The sequence below is a fragment of the Rousettus aegyptiacus genome, unplaced genomic scaffold, assembly GCF_014176215.1.
Source record: "Rousettus aegyptiacus isolate mRouAeg1 unplaced genomic scaffold, mRouAeg1.p scaffold_m13_p_6, whole genome shotgun sequence".
Taxonomy (NCBI): Eukaryota; Metazoa; Chordata; class Mammalia; order Chiroptera; family Pteropodidae; genus Rousettus; species Rousettus aegyptiacus.
This window is the reverse complement of record NW_023416309.1, coordinates 103,930,128-103,951,497: the sequence shown is the minus strand read 5'-3', so window position 1 is coordinate 103,951,497 and position 21,370 is coordinate 103,930,128. Positions and strand designations below refer to the sequence as shown.

General features: G+C 53.3%; 3 protein-coding genes across 5 annotated transcripts in view; 2 read left to right on the top strand and 1 right to left on the bottom strand.

Moving 5' to 3' along the window:
• The first annotated feature begins 533 nt into the window (after positions 1-533).
• ICAM2 (intercellular adhesion molecule 2) lies at positions 534-16,439 on the top strand. 3 transcript variants are annotated; one of them, XM_016128758.2, is made up of 5 exons: positions 534-1,322; positions 7,882-7,985; positions 9,786-10,037; positions 11,219-11,533; positions 12,252-12,556. In XM_016128758.2, the coding sequence occupies exons 2-5, from the start codon at positions 7,895-7,897 to the stop codon at positions 12,437-12,439; spliced, it is 846 nt and encodes a 281-aa protein (XP_015984244.2). In that variant the 5' UTR covers positions 534-1,322; positions 7,882-7,894; the 3' UTR covers positions 12,440-12,556. The 3 variants fall into 3 exon arrangements, with proteins under 3 accessions (XP_015984244.2, XP_015984224.2, XP_015984233.2); XM_016128738.2 differs by having other exon boundaries at positions 540-1,322; positions 12,353-16,439; XM_016128747.2 differs by lacking the exon at positions 534-1,322 and adding an exon at positions 1,349-3,620 and having other exon boundaries at positions 12,353-16,439.
• PRR29 (proline rich 29) lies at positions 13,377-15,543 on the bottom strand. The gene is given in 6 exon segments (XM_036222986.1): positions 13,377-13,521; positions 13,523-13,673; positions 13,815-14,041; positions 14,806-14,912; positions 15,063-15,138; positions 15,395-15,543. Coding segments are annotated over 6 exon segments (801 nt in total). The 5' UTR covers positions 15,518-15,543; the 3' UTR covers positions 13,377-13,404.
• Positions 16,440-16,566: 127 nt separating the features above from the next.
• SCN4A (sodium voltage-gated channel alpha subunit 4) overlaps positions 16,567-21,370 on the top strand; it is a 44,408-nt gene continuing 39,604 nt past the window's right edge. Inside the window, exon 1 of the mRNA XM_036222982.1 lies at positions 16,567-19,011. The gene's annotated coding sequence lies outside the window, so the exon portion shown is untranslated. The remainder of the gene's footprint in view (positions 19,012-21,370) is intronic.

The window sequence follows — 21,370 nt, the reverse complement described above, 5'->3', positions numbered from 1 at the left end:
GGAGCGGCTATCCTTCTCTGAGACTGGAGAGATTCCACAAAGGAATCTGGAGGTCATGGTTCAGGCAGAGGAAGTAGCTGCTGAGATTATTAGGAAGCCAGAGAAAGAGGAGAAGAAACGCTTGAAGAAGGAAAAAATAGAAAACGGCCGGCTGCCATTGCTCTTGCATCTCCAGAAAACAGCAGTAGTAGCCCAGAGGAGCATGTGGAGAGACGTGAAAGACCCCGAAAGAAGAAAAAGCCAAAGCTCCAGGAGGCTCGTCAGGAGAACGGAATGGAAGACCCACCTGTCTCTTTAGCCGAACCCAAGAAAAAGAAATCTTTTTCCAAGGAGGGGCTGATTAGTAGTGATTTAGAAGAAAGAGCTGGCAGCGGAAGTTTTCCCACGAGGAAGAAATCTCTCCCCAGAAGGGAACCAGGCAGTGACCCTGAGGAGGCGGAAAATCGGCGCCTTCTCTCTTTTAAGGAGGAGCCGCTCAGCAGTGGCCCCGAAGAAGCTGCCGGCAGCAAGAACGGCAGCTCCAAGAGAAAGAGAAGGCGCCAGAAGCCGTCCCAGGGAGCTTAGGACGGACGTGTCCCAGCTCGTCCCTCACATCCTCATAAAAACATTCACAAGTCGGGGGAAAAAAAAAATTTAAACATAGAACTACCACATGATCCAGCCATTCCTCTCCTGCGCGTATACCCCAAGGCGCTGAAAGTGGGGGCCTGAGGACATATTGCGCAGCCGTGTTCACAGTGGCATCGTCTGGAGTAGCAAAAAGGCGGGAGCAGCCCAAGTCAGTGAAAGGATATAACCAAAGTGTCATCTGTCCACAGGACGGAATGTTATTCAGCCTTAAAAAGGAAGGAAATGCTGACAGATGCTACAATGTAGATAAGCCTCGAGAAATCATGCTCAGCAAAATGAACCAGTCCCAAAAGGACAAATCCCATAGGACCCCATGACGCGAGGCTCCTAGAGGAGGCAGAAAGCAGAGCAGAGGTGACCAGTGGACTGGGGAGTTATTGCTCCACGAGAGTAGTTTCGTTTGGGGAAGAGAAACACGTTCTGGAGAGGGACAGGGGTGACCGTTGCACCACAGTTAATGCCACAGAACCGTACGCTGAAAGTGGTTAACGTGGTAAAATTTTATGTGTGGATTTTATCGCAGTTAGAAAAAAAAAAAGAGAGTGTGAACTGAAACCGAGGTCGTTTTGAGATGAGAGCGCAACAGAGGAAGCACGTGACCTCGGGCTGGGGAGGGGAGAGGGAGCCTGGCCTCGCACACGCGGCACCTGTAGCTAGCCCGGCAGCTTCCCATCTGGCTTTCCCTTCTTCAGGTGAGCTTGACCCCTGGCCACCCCTCCTACCTCGTCACAGTCGTTCCATTTAGCAGGTGACCGGTAAGGCCGCAGTTCTCGCCTCCGTCTTGGCAGAGTGGAAGGGGTTTGGGACAGAGCATCAAGACCTGAGTTCTAAGCCCTTCCTCTCTGGACCTCAGTGTTCCCCTGGTAAGCACCGGGGCTGCAGAGCCCGGAGCTCCTTCTGGCTGGATGTTCCCAGCTCCTCAGACATCCTGTCTCTTGGGCCCATGGACCTTGCTTTTGTCGTTCTCTGTTTTTGTTCTCTTGCTTCCTCTCTTGCTCTGTCGTCCAGGTTACAGATTTAGAAGTGTGGGGCTGCCTTTTTTGTCTATGGGCCCACGTGCGTGTGACCTGGGCCATCTTAGCGGGGCTAGAGCTGATACGCAGGGGAAAGAACAGTCCCCATCCTTTGGGGATTGCATCTGGGGCTCATGATGACTCTCACTCAGCGAAATCGTCCCTCCTCAGGTTCAGGGGGACTTTCCTAAGCTACCGCTCACATTGCCATGGAGCCTTCTCTTCTTTCTAGACACGTAGGAATGTCTCTTTCCCCTTTGTAATCTTTCTGTGAAATTTGCTGTGTGGCACATACATGCACATATATGTAACATGTGTATACCTTGTATACAGCATGGTAATATCACGAACAGCCCTGAACCCACCACTCAGCACGAGAATGAAATATCACTAAATCTTGCATCTACTTTTGTGCAACTCACGCCCCACCCAGACGTAACCAGCCTTCCAATTGTGTTTATTCTCTTGATTTTTTTTAAGTGCTTTATCTCATATGCATGCCTGTTTTATGAAACAGTGATATAACATTTACTGTGTGCTCGGCACTGTTTTAAATACTTAAAAATTTTTAACTCGATCAATTTGTGTCATCCACACAACAAGCTGTGAGGAAGGTACTATTGTTAATCGCATATTACCGAAGAGGAAACAGGCGCGAGGAAATGAAGTGACTTGCTCAAAGTCACACGGATCGTACGAGGTCGGCACACAGGACAGGTCATCGAGTTCGTAGCGCAAAAGTCTTCATACCTAATACAGCAAATCCCCTCACTTTCCTATTCTTTAGGGGTATCTTGGCCCTTTTGCTCTTTCATCTATGTTTTAAAATCAGCTTTCAATTTTCATGAAAAAAAAAATCCCATTGGGATGAATTGGAACTGCACTGAATCTGCAGTTCAGTGAGGAGAGAATGACATCTTTCTGGCATCGAATTTCCTATTCGTGAACACATGCTCTCTCTCCATTTGTTTAGATCGTATTCAATGCCTTTCAATAAGGTTTTACAACTTCTTACTATAGGTTTTATACGTGTTTTTCTAGGCTAATTCCTATTTTTGTGCTATTATAAATAGTGTTTTTAAAATTATATTTTAGTATGTCACTAATATACATGAAAGCAACTTATTTGTGGATATTGATTTTATAGCTAGCTGCCTTGCTAAAATCTCTTATTATTTTGAATCATTTGTCTGATCTTTTAGATTTTCTACATAGGTAATTGTATCATATGAAAATACTGATGGTTTTGCTTTCTCCATCCTTAGGGCTTTAATTTTTTTTTTTTTCTTACTGCACTGTTCAGGACCTCTGGTACAATGTTTAATAGAAGCAGAGATACTGTACATCCTTGTCTTGTTCTTGATTTTAAAGAAAATACTCTTGAGATTTACTCATTAAAAATAATATATGTAAGCTTTTTGTAAGTTCTTTTTATCAGGTTAAGGATGTTTCTTTCCTTCTAATTTGCTAAGAGCTTATACCATGAAAGGGTTTCAAATGTCAATTTTTGTCCTCATCTGTTAAGATGACCATATTTGTTCTTCTTAAATCTGTTAATATAAGTTTTTGGTTTGAGCTCCTTCAAAAGCAGAGCCTAGAGCAAGGACAAGGGACAGGTGGGTTATTTGACAGGTGATTCCAGGAAGCAGGGCATGAGGGAGCAGGGAGATTGAAACAGGGAAAGAGGAAAAGCCAATTTAAAAGTGCGTGTCTGATGACGCAGCTGTAGGCAGAAGGAACTCAGTCCTGCTGGGACCTCTGGTAAGCCCACAAGATGCCACCCAGAATCGCTCACGGGACAGAAGGAGGCTGGAGTGTGTATCCACCAGCTCCTGTCCCCTCATGGATTGAGGGTTGCAAATTAGACAACTTTCCCACACTTCTGGGGAACACTGGCAGGTGATAAGTGGCTTGTAAATCGCTGTGAGACAGAAAGAAACATGATATAAGCTTGAGGCGGGCCATCGGCAACGTAAGGTGAGTCTAAGCTTGCATGAAATTATCCACTGTAAGTATAGTTGCTATCAGAAGCGGGCAGAGGCAATGTGACATAGAGCACCAAAGTTTACTATTGCCAATGTCATAAATGATATTTGTGGGTTTTCTATCATTAAACCACCTTCACCTGCCTGAGATAAGCTCCACTTAGATGTACTATCTTATATATATTTTTTTTATACGGCTAGATTTGAGTTGCTTGTGTTTTTCTTATAATGTTGCTTCTGTATTCATGAGTGAGATTAGCTTCTTGACTTTTCTTTCTCATCTCATTTTGGTATAAATTTATACTGTCCTCATAGAAAGAGTTAGAGGTGTTCCTGCTTTTTCCATTCTCAGAAAGAGTTTTTATAAAATTAGAATTATCTCTACTTAAACTTCTGTAAAACGGTCTGGACCGGGTATTTTCTTTGTGGGAAGATTTTAAATTACAGATTCAATATTTTTAATAGCTATAGAACCACTTGGGCTTTTTATTCCTTCTTAAGTTTGGTAAGTTATAGTTTTCTCATATTTGATCTATTTTCGTATATCTTGACATAAATTATTTATAGTCTTTTTTATTTATCATTGTAAAATACATATCAAGTGTACCATCTTAACTATTTTTTTTTGTCTGCTTCATTATACATAGTTGAGAAATGAGTATTAAAATTTCTTGCTACGATGTTGGTTTTATCTCTTTATAGTCCTTTGAACCTAGATGCTTACAAGTTTAGAACTATTATAACATCCTGGCTAACTGACCCTTTAATTTTAGTACTCACTCTATCCCTCGTAAGTATTTTTGTGGTTAAAAATCAACTTTGTCTGATGTCAGTAGTTGGGTATGTTAAGTGCATTGTTTTGCAACCCGTCTCTGGAACTTTTTCATACAAAGCGGAAACTCCGTCCATGAAATAACAACTCCCACCCCCACCCCACCCCACCCCCAGACTATGGCAACCACCTGTGTACTTTCTGTTTATGTGAACTTTTAACGTCTCTTTTATCTTGTAGTATGTTCCTGTTTTCATTCCTAATAACGTTTGTGCTTTCTTTTGCTTATAAGTAGATTTTACTAGAGATTTGCCCATTCTATTAGTCTTTTCAAAGAATTAACTTTAGGTTTCACTGATCCTGTCTACCATATCTTTTGTTTTCTATGTGACTAATTTCTTCTGTTTCTTATCCTTGAGTTTACTTTTGGGTGTACATTGTTTTGCGTACTTTCTTTGATTTCTTCTCATATTATCTTTATTTCCTTTTGTGTCACTTTTGGGTTTATTTTGCTGTTCTTTTTTTTCTAACTTCTTGAGTACTTACTTAAATTGGATACTTATTTCAGACTCTTTTCTGATACAAGCTTTCAAGGCTATAAATTTCCCTCTAAGTACCACGTTCGATGTGTCCCATAAATTTTAATGTTTTTTTTTTTTCATTATCACTCAATTCTAAGAACTTTACAATGTGTTATTACTAATTTTTCTTTGACTCATGGGTTTTTACATTACCAAATATGTGTGGGGTTTTAAAACTTTTCAAAAACTCTGACAATCCCTGTCTTTTAACTATAGTTAACATTTTCATCTTTATTGTGATTATCAATACATTTGGACTTTTTAATACCATCTTTTAAAAAATGTACATTTGCCCCACATTTTCTATTCTTTTTCTCCTTATTTATTTGATCGATTTAAGTTTATATATATATATATATATATATATATATATATATATATACACACACATACCATTTTAACACTCTCTAGTGGTTTAGAATTTATAAACTCTATCTTTGCTGTTTTTCCTTGAAATTTTACCATGCTCGCAAAACTTAAAATGTATCCTCCCTTCTAAATGACACAAGGAGTCTGGAATGTTTTAACGATAATCGTCTCTCATATATTATTGCCCAGTATTTTAATTTTGAACTTTTTAAAGCTTCTCAAATAAATATTATAAATGTTATTGCAGACGGCGATTGTTTAGAGTTGCATGCTCAATTGCCATTTCATCTTCTCGCCCTTCCTTCTTGCATAGAAAAGTGTCCTGTGATCGTTTTTAATTCTACCTGACACATGTCTTTAAAAATCCCTTTAGCGTAGGTGTCTTGAAGATAAGCCCTTTCAGTCTTTGTTTATCTGTATCTTTATTTGGCCTTGCTTCTTGAAACATGGTTTTACTGGGAACACAGTTCTAGGCTGACGGTTGTTTTCTTTCAACAAAAATGTAAGTGATAGAAGTCACTGGATTAAGACCTAGTCAGCCCTGTGGAAGAGAGGAGTTCATTTCCTAAACTGAGGCTCCAACCTTCCCTCCCCTCAAATTCTCTCACATCTTCCAGAGGCCGTGATTCCCTCTGGTCCCCCAGTGCTTGCTGTCTTGTACGTATGGCTCAGTTCTAAATCATTTTAGCCTGTGGGATCACAGGGGATGGAAGCAGGCTGTCCCAGCTCCGTATACGGCTGGGGTTCACAGGCGCTGTCCCTACCAGAAACTGTTTGGAGCTCTCTGCACATAAACCACCCTACCGTTACCAAGTCCCTTGTAGCAAAGAAGTCCCCAGCAATTCCTCTGGCCTTCAGCTAACTTGCATTTCCCTCCTGTGGGTCTCCTGGGAAGCTAGTCCCCAAGAAAACTTCTTTCGGCCCTACTTCGGCAGTCTCCTAGGTATGCGACCGCTCTGTGCCTCAGTTTCCCTATCTGTAAGATGGGGACAGTAACAGTACCTACTTTATAGAGTTGGGGGATTAATTAGTTGACACTTATCAAGTGCTTATCACCTGTACTCAGTAAATGTTTGTTATTATATTATTATTATTTTTTGTAGTTATTGTTATTGTAACTATTATAGTTATTGTTGTTATTATTCAGACCCAGTGGAGACCACAGAGTCGCCGCCTGGGCAGCGATGGTGATGGCTGTCCGAGCCCCTGGGGCCACTCCCTCCTCTAGCTGGGGTGGGGGGGGAGCGGGGGGGGGGGGCGGGGGGCGGGGTGTTTCCTGCAGCCCCATGTGGGATGGATCCCCGGGCTGGGCTTTGGCACCACCTTCTTCTCCCTCTTCTTCTCTTCCGCATCATTTGGAAGTCCAGCGGCCTGTCAGGGACTTCCCTGGGTCTAGGCTGCAACGGGCAGCACTTGACAATGACACAGAATGGTAAGAGCCTTTGACCTCAGCAGCCGAAGAGAAGGGCAAGGCTGCACCCCACCCTCCCACCCCGGGAACGAGGTTTGGCCTGAGCTCTAAAAACACTGGGATGTCCCTTCGGAAAGGCCCCATCTGAGGTGCCCCTGAGGAAGCAAGAAAGCCCGCCCCTGTCTCCCCTCTCCCAGGTTCCCTGGTCCCAGGGCCTCTTAGCCGTAACTAGAGCATTAGAAGGCTGAATGCCCCCTAGCGAGGCCCTCCCCATCATCAGATGCCCCTTCTCATCTGCTCACTGCTCCTGGAGATACCTACAACAGGTATCTCCTGATGAAACCTCCTAGAAGCAATGCAGCTTGTCAGGCACTAACCCCCAGGCCAAGGCTCCCCGCCTGGAGCAGATGGCGAGGAGACCCTATAAGTCAGGCCCCAGAATGGAGGCTGGCGATTTGGAGACAGCCAGACTGATCCCTGTTACCTCTGTGCCTGGGCTGCCGGGGACCGCTGTGGGAGCACCTCCTGAGGCTGCAAGACATCGCTGTGCCAGCTGACTCAGACAGGCCGAGGGTGAAAGCTGAGCAGGGCGTTAAGGTTTAAGCAGACTCGTGCTGGGCAGGTGGCTGCAGTACCTCCAATTCCCACCCAGGTTTTCCTAGAAAAGCCCCGCTCTCTACCTGCTTTGCTACGGTGACCCGTATCCTGGACTGGTCCTGACTTCGGATATTCTCTTCCCAGAGGGGACCCCAAGATTGTACCCTGTGAGATCTGGTAGTTCTCCAGATCCGGGGCACTGTCCTCTGTGCCCACACAGTACACATCGCTCACACGTATGCGCACGCTTGTCCACACGCGGGCACCCACACCGCCCTGCTCCTGGGCGGGAAGGAGCATCCCAGGAGGATCAGGTTATGGCTGCTTATCAGCAGCTCCCCCAGGTTCCTCTGCCTGGATTCTTGCAGGCCTGGAGCCCTGGGAACCGGCCTCCTACGTGGCTTCCCTAGGGCTGCTCAGACAATGAGAGGAAATGTGATCATCAGCAAAGGAAGCTAGAGGTTCTGAGCTGCTACTACTCCCGGCCACCACTCCCTGACCCGCAACCTCCATCTCTCTCCAGGTGGCCCTCAGCTATGCCCCCGCGCACTAGAACGCCAGTTGAGATGTCCCCGTTTGGTTCCTGGGGCCTGCCCGCAGCCCTCCTCGCCCTGCTCTGCTGTCCAGGTGAGCCAGGGCCTGGGGTTCCTGACCTGGCATGCGCCAGCTCAGAGGGTGGGTCGCCCGCTTCCTTGGCTTTGGGTAGGGGCGGGGGGGTGCTGGCCCTGAAGTCCCTGAGGCTTTGAACACAGCAGCCACCTGCCATGGGAACAGGGTGCTGTGCCAGCCTGGCTTCCCTGCGACCCTGAGCATGGGGCGGGCATCCTGGCCTTTTGGACATCAGGTTGAACCGGCCCCACAGCTTCATGGTGTGGTGTGGTGTGGTGTGATGTAGGGTGTGTGTGTGTGTGTGTGCGTGTGTGATTGTGGAGGCCAAATGGTGGGCCGGCTGGGGGCCTCAGGGATGCTGAGGTTCCAGGGAAGGTGAGGGCGTGGCCTAGGGGACTGCAAGGGGCAACAGAGGACTCACCTTCTGGCTGTCTTCAGAGTGAAAATGAGCCTTCCAGTGGGGCAAGGGGACTGTGAGGGAAGATGCCAGCGCGCGCCGAGCACTGTTTCAAAATAAGTGTTCTCTCCTCACACTTTCACAACATCACGGTGGCAAAGGGACTCCTAGCGCATGTCACAGACGCGGAACCTGAGCGAAAGCACCTTGCCTAAGGTCGCGTCGCTGGCACAGGATGAACTCAGGACTCAGTCCCAGCTCTGTCTGCCTGCGAAGCCCCGAGGACTGAGTGGGGACATGGAGCCGCGATGCTAGCGCAGGACACGGGCGGCGCCCCGCCGGTTGGGATCAAAGAACTTCCTGGTCATTGCTGCGCGAGCCTGAGCGAGCCGTCAGGGCCAGTGCCGAGGGCTCGCTCTCCATGTGTCGAAGACTTCCTGGATGTCCGTCGCACACAGGGCACTGTGCTAAGCACAGTGGGAGACAAGGCCCTGCCTTCTAGGCCCCCCAAAGCCACTGAGGGAGGGTCAACACAGAATACGAACCACCGGCACACGGTGCTGTGCGAGGCGGGACCGCGTCTCCTCCGACTTCCTCCTCCCCCGCCTTTGTCCTCACCGAGCTATTCCTCCAACACACCAAGCACACGCCTGACCCGGGGTGTTCAAGCTGACAGTTCCCCTCTCCCCGGAACACTCTCTCCCAGATGTCTGCAGGGCTCACCCCCCCACCTCCCCCATGTCTGCTTAATGCCATAATTTCAGGAAGCCTTCGCTGACCACTCTATGTTAAATGGCAACCACAAGCCACTCCCTATTTCCTTTCCCAGGCACTTACCATCAGCTAACAGGCTGGATATGTCACTTGATTGTTATTATGTGTCTCTTACTAGAATATGAGCTCGGCAAAGTCAGGGTTCGGTCTGTCTGCTTTGTTCACTACTGCAGAGCCTAGAACAGTGCCTGGCACATAGCAGGTGCTTTACAAGTATATGAGGAGGAGGAAAGGAAAGAAAGGAGGGAGGGAAGGGTTGAATCCAGGGCCACAGGGGGCTCAGAAGACACAGTCCACCTCCACCTCCACCCCCGAGAGGCCTTCATAGAGGAGGGCATATTAGGCCCGGGCTTTGAAGGTCCAGTAGGGTCCCTCTCCATGGAGAGAGAGGATATGCAGGAGGAAGACTAGTCTGGAGGTGATGGGCTGGAGGAAGGGCCACCAGAGACAGGGTGACCGCCCGGGGCCAGCCTCCTCGGTCTAGATGTAAGGCTCTAAGGCCTGAACGAGGGTCACGGGTCGAGGAGCAGAACCATCCCTGGCCTTTCTTCTTGGGCTCCTCCTCCTTGATCAGACTACGCATGGTGGGCAGCTTCACGGGGCAGGGCGGCGGGGACGTCTGATGTCCAGTGTTTCCGGTCTTCCAGGGTCTAGTGAGAAGGCGCCTTCGAAGCAGGAGGCAGTGAAGCTCGGAGATTCCTATAAGATCAACTGTACTAGCGACTGTCCCAACCCTCTGATCAAAGGTCTGGAGACCCTCCTGGACAAGAAGGTTCTGCAGGAGCAAGCGCAGTGGACAGAGTACCTGGTCTCCAATATCTCCCAGGACTCGGTCTTGTATTGCTACTCTACCTGCTCCGGGAAACAGACGAAAAAGGCTGTCATCGTCAATGTGTTCCGTGAGTGCCACACACTGGGTCCCTCCTCCCTTGGGCAGAGCCCGTCTCTACTGAATGGGTGCAAAGCTGCCATTACTGCACCTGGGCACCTCTGTCACGGCCCCCACCTCCCTGGGCTCCTGGGGTGACAAGGAATAGGACCCAGGCCATGGGCTCAGGATGTGCTCACACCCTTCACTGGCCTCCGTGAACCTGCCGGCAACCCTGGTTTTGAGGTCCGCTCAGAGGAGGGCGAGCCAGCATGGTTAATATGGATCTCAAAGGTTTTTCCCGCTCTGCGCTCAGTCTCCACGCAGGAGCAGCCGGGTCACTGGAACACCCCCTGTCCCGTGACAGGTAGCCAGGGCACCATCAGGAGGGCTGGCACACCCTCTGCTGGTCCCTTCGCCTCGTTGAGAGAAGGTCAAGGAGTCACCACCAGGTGCTTTAATCTTGCCCTGAGAGCCCTTGGCAAACACGGGGCTCACGCACACGCACCTGCCCACGAGTCATGGAGATGCTCTGCATAGGCCAGGATTCTCTCAGCATCTCAGCGTCTAAGGGTATCGCTTGGGTCCTCCCCATGACTGGCGTCAGTGGATCAAATGAATAGAAAGATGTCCTAACATGTTATCCTGGGGTGATGGAGGCACGGTATTCTAGTTCAAAGGGGAATGCAGGCCACCACTGAGGGCCGTTTGATAACTGATTGACGTGGCTGTGAACTTGTTCCTGGAGAACTAAGGCAGGTCTGACTCCAGCCCCCACCTCTTACGCAAGAACCTCACAGCGCATGGCTCAGTTCCAATGAGCGCTTTCTTTTAAGTCTGTCTGAACGTAATTATCCAACGGTTTAATTTTTGGAAAATTTGTTTTTAATTTCTGGAGAGAAAGAAGACATATCCAAACATTTATATCTTTCGAGTCCGTGGTACAGTTTCTAGACCTTCTCCTTGTAGACACCTGACCACCTCCGTTCTTGTCCATTCCAGAAACCATCATGTCCATAAAACTACCACCCAGTCCGTCCTTCACTGAGTACTGCCTCCTCCTCCCTCCTCGCTCTCTAGAGCAAGCCAGGCCCAGCCTACTTCTTCTCCCACGAGCCCAGCCAGGGACCTGACAGGGGACGGTCCTGGCTGCGTCGGCTTGTGGGGACTGCACTCCCATCCTGACCAGACCGCCCACCTTCTCCCCTGCAGACCCTCCGGAGCAAGTGCTGCTCCGGCTGCAGCCTGCTCGGGTGACTGTGGGCAGCTCCTTCACCATCACCTGCAGCGTGACTGCGGCGATCCCCCTCGAGAGACTCACCCTCACCCTGCTCCACGGCGAGAAGCCCCTGCACGTCCAGACCTTTGAGAATGGAACGGATACCCCCGCCACAGCCACGCACAACGCCATAGCCCACAAGAAAGATGGCCACCACAACTTCTCCTGCCGCGCTGACCTGGACCTGCACGCTCTCGGCAGGGGAGTCATTAGCAATGTCTCCGAGGTCCAGGTGCTCCAGGTCTACGGTGAGGAGGAGCCCCACCCCTACCCTCACCCCCCCCCCCCCCGAACAGATGGAGGGAAGGAGAGGGCACTCGCTTTCTCCTCCTTGGAGGAAATGAAATCCTTAGCCCACTCTCTGCCAGCTCAAGGTGTAGGCATCCTGGGGCCCCACACTCAGTCCAGAGGGCTCCCTCTCATGCTGCCCCTTCCCTGGAGCTTCCTCCAAGTCACCAGCTTCCGAGTCCCCAGCTTGGACCTGGACGACTTGTTTGGCAATTAGTGAGCTGTGTGACCTCGACCCAGTTGACCTCCTCTCTCTGGCCTCAGCTCCTCTCTACAATGAAAAGTTTGACCTAATTGACCCTAAGGTCCTCTGGAGCTCCACTGTTCTGACTCTTAACAGCCAAAGTGTCCCCTGTCTTCGGGGAGTTTGGGAGAAGCTCGCTCAGCTCTGTCCAGAGAGGGGTTGGCCTAGAGCACACCATCGTCCTGGCTAGCCATGGCGTCCGGCAGCCACACGCTGGCATCTGCCCTCACAGTCTCGCGGAGGCCTGGCTGGTGGCCCAGCCTCCAGCTTGCCTTTCCTCTAGCTAACACACCACTTGCCACTCACCCGCCCGACACAGCGTGACTGCAGGATGGACAAGGGCTGGGTGGGTGACGGACGAGCCTCCACCGCCCCTGGGGTCCTGCCGTCGGGGCCCCGAGGACTTCTAAGACCATTGCCCCCTCCTTCCCCAGAGCCCATGCAGGACAACCAGATGGTCATCATCATCACGGTTGTGTCAGTACTGCTGTTCTTATTTGTGACGTCTGTCCTGCTGTGCTTTATCTTCGGCCAGCAGTGGCACCAGAGACGGATAGGGACCTACAGGGTGCAAGAAGCCTGGAGGACCCTAAGACGAACCTACCGGACCCAACCTACATGAGCGGCACGTCCACCACCACCGCAGCAGCCTCTGGAGCTCCTCAGGGTTCGAGTCCAGCCCTGGCTGAAGGACTGTGGCAAGCAGCAGGACTTTTGGGAATATTTCTTTTTGTCATGTGATTACAAATACCTGGACTTAACCTCGTGCAGCAATATCTCCTCCTGGGAGAACACTCAATGGCCGGGAAGGTGACCCATCGGGCCTGGACTTTTCTCCCCAAATGTCTCCTCAGTAACCCTCTACCCACTCCTTCTCAGGGGCCTTCCAGACCCTGGGGTGCCCCCGTGCTGACCGCCCCGGGCACCAGACACTCACCTCCACTGGGCCCTGAGTGACAAATTCCTCTTGAGGGAGGGCTGGGGAGGTGGACCCTGGCACTGTGGGGCAGACATGCTCTGCTCCCACGTGGCCCTATGGGAACTCAGGCCACTTCCAGTTTCGAGTAGAACATGGTCAACAGAGCTGGCTTCCGAGCGTGAGAGTGGGGACCCAATGGAAGTGACTCAGCTCCGGGACCCTCCCAGCCAGGTGTCTCCCCCATCACTCTGGGCCTTTAGAGAGAGGTGGACAACAAAAGCAGTCGTCTACTCTCGCCTCCTACCCCATCATGTCAGAGGGAGGCCCCTGCAGCCCTCCGATCTTCCCAGAGAGAGGGGAGGGGAGGAAGTCGAGAGAGGTTTCTGGTCCCCGGCCTCCCCCGAGCCCAGGCAGGAAACAGTAGGGCAGAGTTGGGCTTTCGTGTGGCTTCTCACTCCAGAGAAGAAATCAGGCAGGTTCAGAGTCTTGTGGGGTGGAGATGGGACGGGTTCACGGGGAAGCAAGGGACTGGCTGGGGGCGGAGCTGAGAGAAGGCGTGGCCGTGGGCACCAGGGGGCACATGAGGGCTTCGGGGCTGTTTCCAGCACTGCAGCGAAGCTAGCGTGGGTCCCTGGGCCAGCGTCTGTCTTCACAGCAGGCTCTCAGCGTCATAGTAGTCTGGGGGGAGACAGCACCCATGTCTTGACTCCCTCCTGCCCCAGTGGATACCAAGGAGGGAAAGGGAGGGGGACAGGCCAGTTGTCTGCAGTGGTGACAGCAGCAGTCACCCCAGGGGAACATGATCCTCCTGGCCTTCTGACCCATCTCTAGGCCTGGACCCCACTGCCCACCCAAGCTGCCCCTACCTGAAGCCGGGGGTACATCTGCACCTACAGTCCCTGTGGCGCTGGGGGGTGGGGGAGGGGGCACTGCTCTCCTGAAATGGAGAAGAAAAGAAATACCCCCCTCAGAAGCGGCCTCTGGCGTTTCACGCACAAATATCTCCCCAGCCTCAGGCTCTTCCAGCCCAGCCCCAGAGCAGGGCCCCGGCAGCGCCCAGACCTCCCACCTCACTTACACCCCCCTTTTCCTGGAGGCAGGAGGGCGCTGCTGAATCCTGGACATGTCCTGCAGGCGGGGCTGATATGCGGGAAGGGACGAAAACAGCGCGGGCCAGGGGCGCGGGGGTTCCGGAGCCGGCACCAGGCAGGGCAGGTAGTGGTGGTGGAGCACCAGAGGCCCTTCCTCCGCGGCTTCCGGCTCCTCGTCCTCCCCACGCTCCTCCTGCTGACCCTCCAGCCAGACCTTGGGATCGAGAGAAAGGGGAGGGGAGGTGGGGATACAGCACCAGGTTCTCCCTGCTCCTCTGAATTATTTCTCCAGGTACTCATCATCAAATGGCTACTGTTTATTGAGCATTTACTGCATGCAAGCAAAGCACTGTGGAGACATTTATTCCTTATTTTGCAGGTGGGAAAAGTGAGGCTCAGAAAGGTTGAGCAACCGAGCTAAGGTCACCCAGCTAATAAGAGGCTTAGCAAGGACTGGAAGGATCCAGGTGTGACGCCAGGGCTGGGGCAGAAGTCCAGCAGGCTGCCCCTGACCTCGCTCCCAGGCCCGGGAGCCACCTGTGCCCCATCGGTGAGGTGGGGTACTCATCGCAGGGCCTGGGGGGTGAGGGCCAGCGCTGCTCCTGCCAACCTGGCTGGTGGACATACCCCTCTCCGCTTCTAATGTGCAAAATCCTACCTGGCTTTCAAGGGCTAATTTTAAGGCCACCTGCTCTTCCAAGGAGCTTTTTCCTCATCCCCCGACCAGGTGAGCACACAGGTGGTGTACCTCTCCTGGGCCAGTCACAGGCGGAGTCGCCTTGTATTCATAGTCATTCATTTAGCCATTCCTTTGCCCAACAAACATTAGTTGGGCTCCTAATAAGTATCAGGCCCTCTGCAGGCCCAGAGTACAGTGGTGTCATCTTTCTCAAGAGGCAACCCCAGATGGATCCCCACCCCTGGACCTGGAGGCGGGCTGCCCGGGTGGACCACCCCTCCCATCCCCAGCCCACGCACCTGTGGTTGAGGGGCGGCTGGTTGGAGGCTGAGCGCTGCTGCCACCTGGCGACTCAGCAGCAGCTGGTGCATCTGCGCGGTCTGCAGCATCATCAGCTCCAGCAGGTCTAGGGGGCGGGAGTTTGGCAGGCCCTTGGCAGACCCATGCCTGGCCTCCCGTGCCCTCTGCCCCGACCTCAGGGCCTTTTCTCAGACACCTAGAGAATATACTTGGGCATAGTGGGGCGCAGGAGGCGGGAGGGAGCCCGGAGTCTCACCTTCCTTCACGCGGCTGGGCTGCGGAGGTGGAGATAGGACGGACCACGGGAGGGGCTGCAGGACGGTCACCCAGGGCTGGGGGGAGGGGGAGACTCAGCCAGGCCAGGAGGAGAAAGGGTGCGGGCCCAACCTCTCCCCGCTGCCACCCCACCTCCATGAGTTGTCTCGGTGACCCAATAGGGGCCGTGTTCTCCCTTCCACCGCCCCACCGCCTCCCCGCTGCCTGCCAAGTCGCTCTCATACCCCCACCCCAAAGACGGCTCCCCAACTCTGCCATTGCCCCCGGGCCTCCGCGATAAAAGCAGGCTCTGCTCCCTGGTTCAGCCCTTACCATCGTGGCTGCACTCTGCGGTGGAGGATGACTCCAGCTCCCTCCATTCCCGGAGGCCATGGCCAGCTTCCTTGGGTCAGGGTTACCTTGACAACATTGGCGACGCCAAAGTCTCCCACGCATGCGCAGGTTCCGCCCAGGCTCCAGGTACCTGGAGCGTTTGCATTAATTAAGACTCCGCCTTCTGCTCTCTTCTCTCCACCTCTGAGTTCCCGGGGTCCCCCGGACCTACCCTCCGCCCCCAGGAGGCCCGATTTCTTTCCTTGATGTCCACCTCCAATTTCCCTGAGCGGGGCTGGGCGTCACATCTTATTCCCACGCTTGCGCATCCGCCAGTACCGGGCCTGGGGAGGACGGCCCTAACTCAAGACACTTGGTTTTCTTCTGGTCCCAAAGCTCAATTGATTAGGATGATGAGTTAAGCAGAAATAGAGAATTCTGCAGGAGCAGGCCAGGGGCAGGTGAGCGAGGAGGACAGAAGACCTGCTCTCTGTCACTCTGAGTCAGAAGGGTGTCTCCTGTGAGCCAAAGGTGGTTTCCGGAGCAGACCAAGGACGGAAACACCAACCAAGTTCACAGAAAAGGTTGGGCTCTGGCCAGAAAAAGGCGGCTAGCTCCTCCACTCCCCACCTGTCGTGGTTTGCTCCCTGGGCCTCCGCCAAGGTGAGCTGCTGCTTGACAGAGGTGGAAAAGCCTAGGGAGGTCAGCAGCAGTTCCCAATATTGTCCCTCATCCAGGAGAAAGGACCAAAGCATGCGTTCTTTTGACAGGAAGTTATCAAAGTCTTATTTGCTTAAGAACACTTGGGAGGAGAGATCTATTTCAGTAATTGTGAACATCCTGAGATGGGCCCTGAGCAATAGTCAAGGAAAATCCAGACAGGAAGCTGGGATTAGCAACTCCCCCGCCCCCTCCAAGGCGAGTTGCCCTTCCCCCCACCTCCACTTTCATTCAGCTCCCCTTCCCTGAAGGTCTGCTATCTACCATGGTGCCTTGGTAAATCTATTCCTGGAACTAGGCTAAACATGGAAGATTTCTAATCAAATGTGTTCATCACAGTGTCATTTTTAAGAATCGAAAGTTGGGCATAACCCAGTGTGTCTATTAGCAGGGGAATGGATCTATAAAATCAAGGGAATTTACTCAGAGAAAGCGTGCAGTCATTGAAGACCACGGAAAAATGAGCTCTCCCCTCAGAAAAGGAAAGAAAAGGGCCCTTTCTAAGAATTCGAGCAGGAATTTCTGTTTCTTGGTACAGATGAGGAAGCGCCAAGCTGAGAGACCACCCAGCAATGGGCGCTTTACACAGGTTGTTCCTGAAGAGGCACAAATTGTTGTTGTTGTTTCAATACATATAAACCTTCAGGGAGGACTGAGATTGGCCTCCTCAGCTTACCGAGCCAGCTTTTGGACCAACCACTGGGGCCAGGAGGATTAGCCAAAGCTAGGTAACATGTTCACCTCCATGGCCAGAGCAAGGTGGCTGTCCTGTAACCGGCAGCCCCACCAGAATCACGCACTTGGAGTAGAGGAGAAGCAGTTCCCAAAAGAAAGGAGAAACGTAATCAAGAGAGGAAGACATTCATTCCCCTTGGGCTGTGAGGGGAAAAAATAATATTTAACATATAAATTTTTGTTCCCAATCAGCCCCATCCCTAATTCAAAAGATAGCTCATGCAGATTCGAAAAAAATTAGCTCCTTCCAGATGTTTCGCTACCATCTACCTGAAGATTATCATCTTAAATGCACTAATCTATAATGACTACCAATGTGATTGGTGCCCAGAATTGAGTAGTATACAACTTTTCCCTTCAATTACTTCCATCCCTCATCAGAGAAAGTCTTACCCCATAGAGCCTTGGGCAGGGGCAAGGCAGGGAGTAAGGGCAGAGTCCCTCTCCCAGAACCCACAGACAGGGGGCGGTGCATTCTCAAGGGGACGTGACCAGGAGTTCCAGAGAGTGGCCATTGGCAAAGCAAACCCGAGCTGCGCAAGGCCGGTTTGAGTGATGAGAGGGACCCCAACGGGCAGCTTTGGGGAGACAGTGTGGGAAGGATATGAGAGAAAACATTTGCTTTTTTTTCTGAATGCTGGAAGCAGCAGACTCTTGCAGAGAAGAGTCAGGGGCAGGCAGACGCTGGATCACATTAGCAACGCGACCACGTGAAAGTGTTTGTGGGAGAGGTCGGTGAGCAAGCAGGATAAAGAATGACACGGAGAACACCAAGCTCGCCCCTATCCCCAGCCCAGAAGACACATCTCTGGTGTGGGAGGTCCGGGTTTGCCGGGGACTCCTCAGCCGCAGCCAGACCTGGCTCCCAAGTGGGCTGCACAGTGCTGAGGCTGAATCTAGAGTCGCTGGGAGGAGAAGTGTCGCTGGGCCCATCCCCAGGACTGAGGGTCACCACTCCCCAGGCCTCCGTGAGGCAGGGAGCTTTGGGGAGCCGGATTCTGGATTCACTTAGGGATTCTCAAGTCTGCCTGGGGCAGGCGCCGGTGAGCACGCGGTGAGATGGGGCATTTCACAACTGCTCCACTAGGGGTCAGCACAGCCCCAAAGCGGAGGGATGGGATGGCTCGACCAATCTCGTTCCTCCCCCACCAGGTCCCCTCCCCAAGCTCTGAGGGACAGACGTCTAGCCAGTGGGATCGGGGGAGTGGTGGTGAAGAAATGGCCCTCAACACTGCTGTGTGAGTGTAGGTGTTTGGGAGTGTGATGTGTGAGTGTGGGTGTTTGGGTGTGCGAGGTGTGGGTGTGGGTGTTCAGACAGGCATACACTTGATAGAAACCTAGTGACTGATAGTCGGCCCTTGTACATGCGAACAGGAGCGTGTATATGGGCACGGACAACCGCGTGGATGTAAGTAACACGCGTGGAAAGGCACGAACGCATGAGCGGACTGTGGTGTGTGTTCACACAGATGCATACGTGAGAACTCTGCTGCCCGGGATGTGTGGCGTTTGTGTTCGCCTGGCAGGAGACCGCATAGGGCTGCACATATGTAATAATACGTACGTGCATGCGAGCCCGATGTGAGCATGAAGTGTGTCTGTGGGTGTGAGGACACGTGTGTGTGAATGCCGGAACGTGCAGCCGAAGAGTTGGTGTGACTGTATGAAGGGTGATTCGTGCGTGTGGCTGGGCGTGTGTGAGTGCGAGCGTGTGTGCGGAGGGATGCATACACGAGTGTATGCCAGCGTGTGTACGAGTGTGTGAGCAGTGCGTGCCATGGGAGTGCTCCTGGAAATGAGCGTGCGAAAGGAGATTCGAGGATGAAAATGAGCCGTGTAATGGGAGGGAGAGCAACTGCGCGTATGGGCTCGTGCGTGTGTCCTAGTGAGCGTGCGTGTGTGCGCACGTGCGTGGGCGAGTGTGTCGCACCCCGCCAGTGGGCCCCAGCCCACGCGGTCCCAGGCTGAGCCCACAGCACACCCAGTGAGGGGAGTGTGGCCAAGGCTCCCACCTGAAGATTGGCCCAGTCCTCAGGTTTCACTCATGACCCTGTGACATCAGCAGCAGCTGCTGTCCCCGCCGGCCCGGCCCCCCGGCCAAGTCCCCCAGAGTCCCCGGCTCGAGGTGGGCACGACAGCAACCACTCCGCTCTCGTCCAACAGTGAGTACCGCGCCCCTCTGCACCCTGCCCGGGCTGGGCACCCCGAGGGCAGGCCACCACAAGGGGCAGGACGCCCTGGCCTCAAGCCCAGCCTGGCCCTGAGGAAGTCACCACTTTGCTCTGGGCACCGCTGTCCTCCTGCCCACACCGGGCTCTGCTCTGTGGCTGCCCCTGCTGAAGCTCCTGGTATCTGACCCCCTGTCCCCAAAACTTGCCTCTCTCTGCACTGTCATCTGCTCTCTGTGCCCCTGTTTGGCCAGCTGTCCATGTGCTCAGCAGGGGTCCTCACCCTGGTCACAAATGTCCCAGTGGTGAAAGTTCGGCTCCGGACGGGCATGGGGTGGCCCAAGGGACAGAGACTGGGCTGCGTTTCTTCAGGAGAAGAGAGCGGAGGAGCCAAAACAATGACTCTGCTCTGCCTGTTAGCAGGAGAGGTTCAGAGGCAGGGGTGTGGGGGGAGGAGAGCGTCAGGAGGCCGGGTTGGGGGTGGCGGGCGGCTCCTTTGCTCTGCTGAAACAGGAATCTGTGAGATGCCAGCAGAGGACACTTCCCAGGCTACGCCACTCGCCCAGGCTCTGCCCACCCCCCTGCCTTTCCAGCCAGCTTGGGTCACAGTTGGGTTCCCTTCTCAGAGAAGCCGGGAAGGGTGTGTGTGGGGGGGGGGGGGAGGGCAGAAAGCTACGCAGCCACAGCACTGAGGAGACTCTGGGGGTCTCAGGAGACTGGAGGGGAGGTTGGGGCAAGAGAGGAGGGCAGGGGCGTGGTGCCAGGGCAGAGCACCACCCCCTCCCTCCCTCTGGCAGAGCTGGGCACCCAGGACACAGGGAGGGAGGGCGAGCAGCGGCCAGCCAGCCAAGAAGGCAAAATGGTCAGAGCAGAGAAGGCGAAGGCACGTTTGGAGGTGTGCAGAGCTGGAAGGCGGTGGGGTGTGAGGGTTGCTGCTTACCAGAGAGGGGCATCTGTCCAAAAGATTGGGACATACCCTCTGGAGGGCCCTGCGGGTGGGAGGTGAGGGCTGCCCGGGGCTTTCCAAGAACGCACTGGTGTGGGAGGGAGGCCTGAGCCCCTTCCCCCTCCAGCAGGCTAAGTACTGTGTCTTTGCTGCCCATCTCCCCTGCTCCAGGAACGGGGTCTGGACAGGGGACCCGTCAGGATGAGGGGTCCTGGACCCCATTGTTTGGAAGCTGCCTTCCAGGTGGAGACTAGACATATCCCCTTCCCACCCATACCACCTGCAGTGAGGCCCGCCCAGAAATAAAACAACCCACTGCCCTGGAAGGTTAGAGCCCAAAGGAGCCTTGAAGCCCATTTAATTCAGCCCCCAACAATGAGCCAGCGTAGAGAGAGTAGCTAGAGATAAGTTTGGGGCCAGTCTAGAGAGGGAGAAGGGCTGACAGAGAGGTGGGGTGGAGCCACAGGTGAGCCTTGTTTTCACTCATCTGTGGCAAAGGCTGTGACTATACCCAGGGCCCTGAGCTAAACTAAGGAGACCCTGGGGGTGGCAGTGGCTGGGCACAGGTGGGCAGGGCTGGGGTCGGAGGCAGACAGGGGTCATCCATAGGCAGCCCCTGTGTAGCACGGAGTGGGGGAGTTATGGTCATCGCACTAGTATCTGAAGCCACATCACCTGTGCAGGACGACACAGGGACCCAAACATGACCCAAGGGTCTACCCTCATCTGCATCCCAGGCATCTCTCAGGGGACTGGCTGGAACTTTAGTGTGGTTCGGGGAAGGTAATTAAGGATCCTTCCCAGGTGGCCTTGCCCCAGTCAAGCCCTGCTTGTCATTTCTGGTTGGGAACCTCCATAGGATAGGGGTTCAGGTCTTGGGGTCACCTTCCCAGCTCTAGGCTAGCCTGGTGAGAAGCTTCTCTCACCAGGGTTTCTGTGCCCCGACCCCAGGCTCAGGCCAAGGGGAAGCTCTAAATTGGATGCTGAAGGCATAAAACTCTGGGCCAGAGCTGGGGGTGGTCCTGACAAGGTCCCTGCCTTTGGGGGCAACGCTGGCCACCAGAACAGAGAAAAATGTCGGTAATGGCAGGGAGGGTGTGGGGTGGCACAGCTGGGGGTGGGGTTTGGAGAAGGCTCCCAGGGGAGGCAGAACCAGATTGGAGAGAGGAGATTGGCCTTTATAGAGAGAGTGGAAAGGCTCTCTTCAGGTGTGAGCACAGAGAGGCGTGGGCAGGAAGTGAGCCTCAGAGAGCAGGTAGGGAGAAGGGAGGGTGGACGTCGACAACCCCGGCGCGGGTTCTGCAAGCCTTCAGTCCCTGGGCTCCTCTGATCAGGAGAGCTCAGGCTCGGAGTGTCCTATCACCTGCCCGAAGCACACAGCTAGCTAGCGGCCAGGCCCCTGTCCAC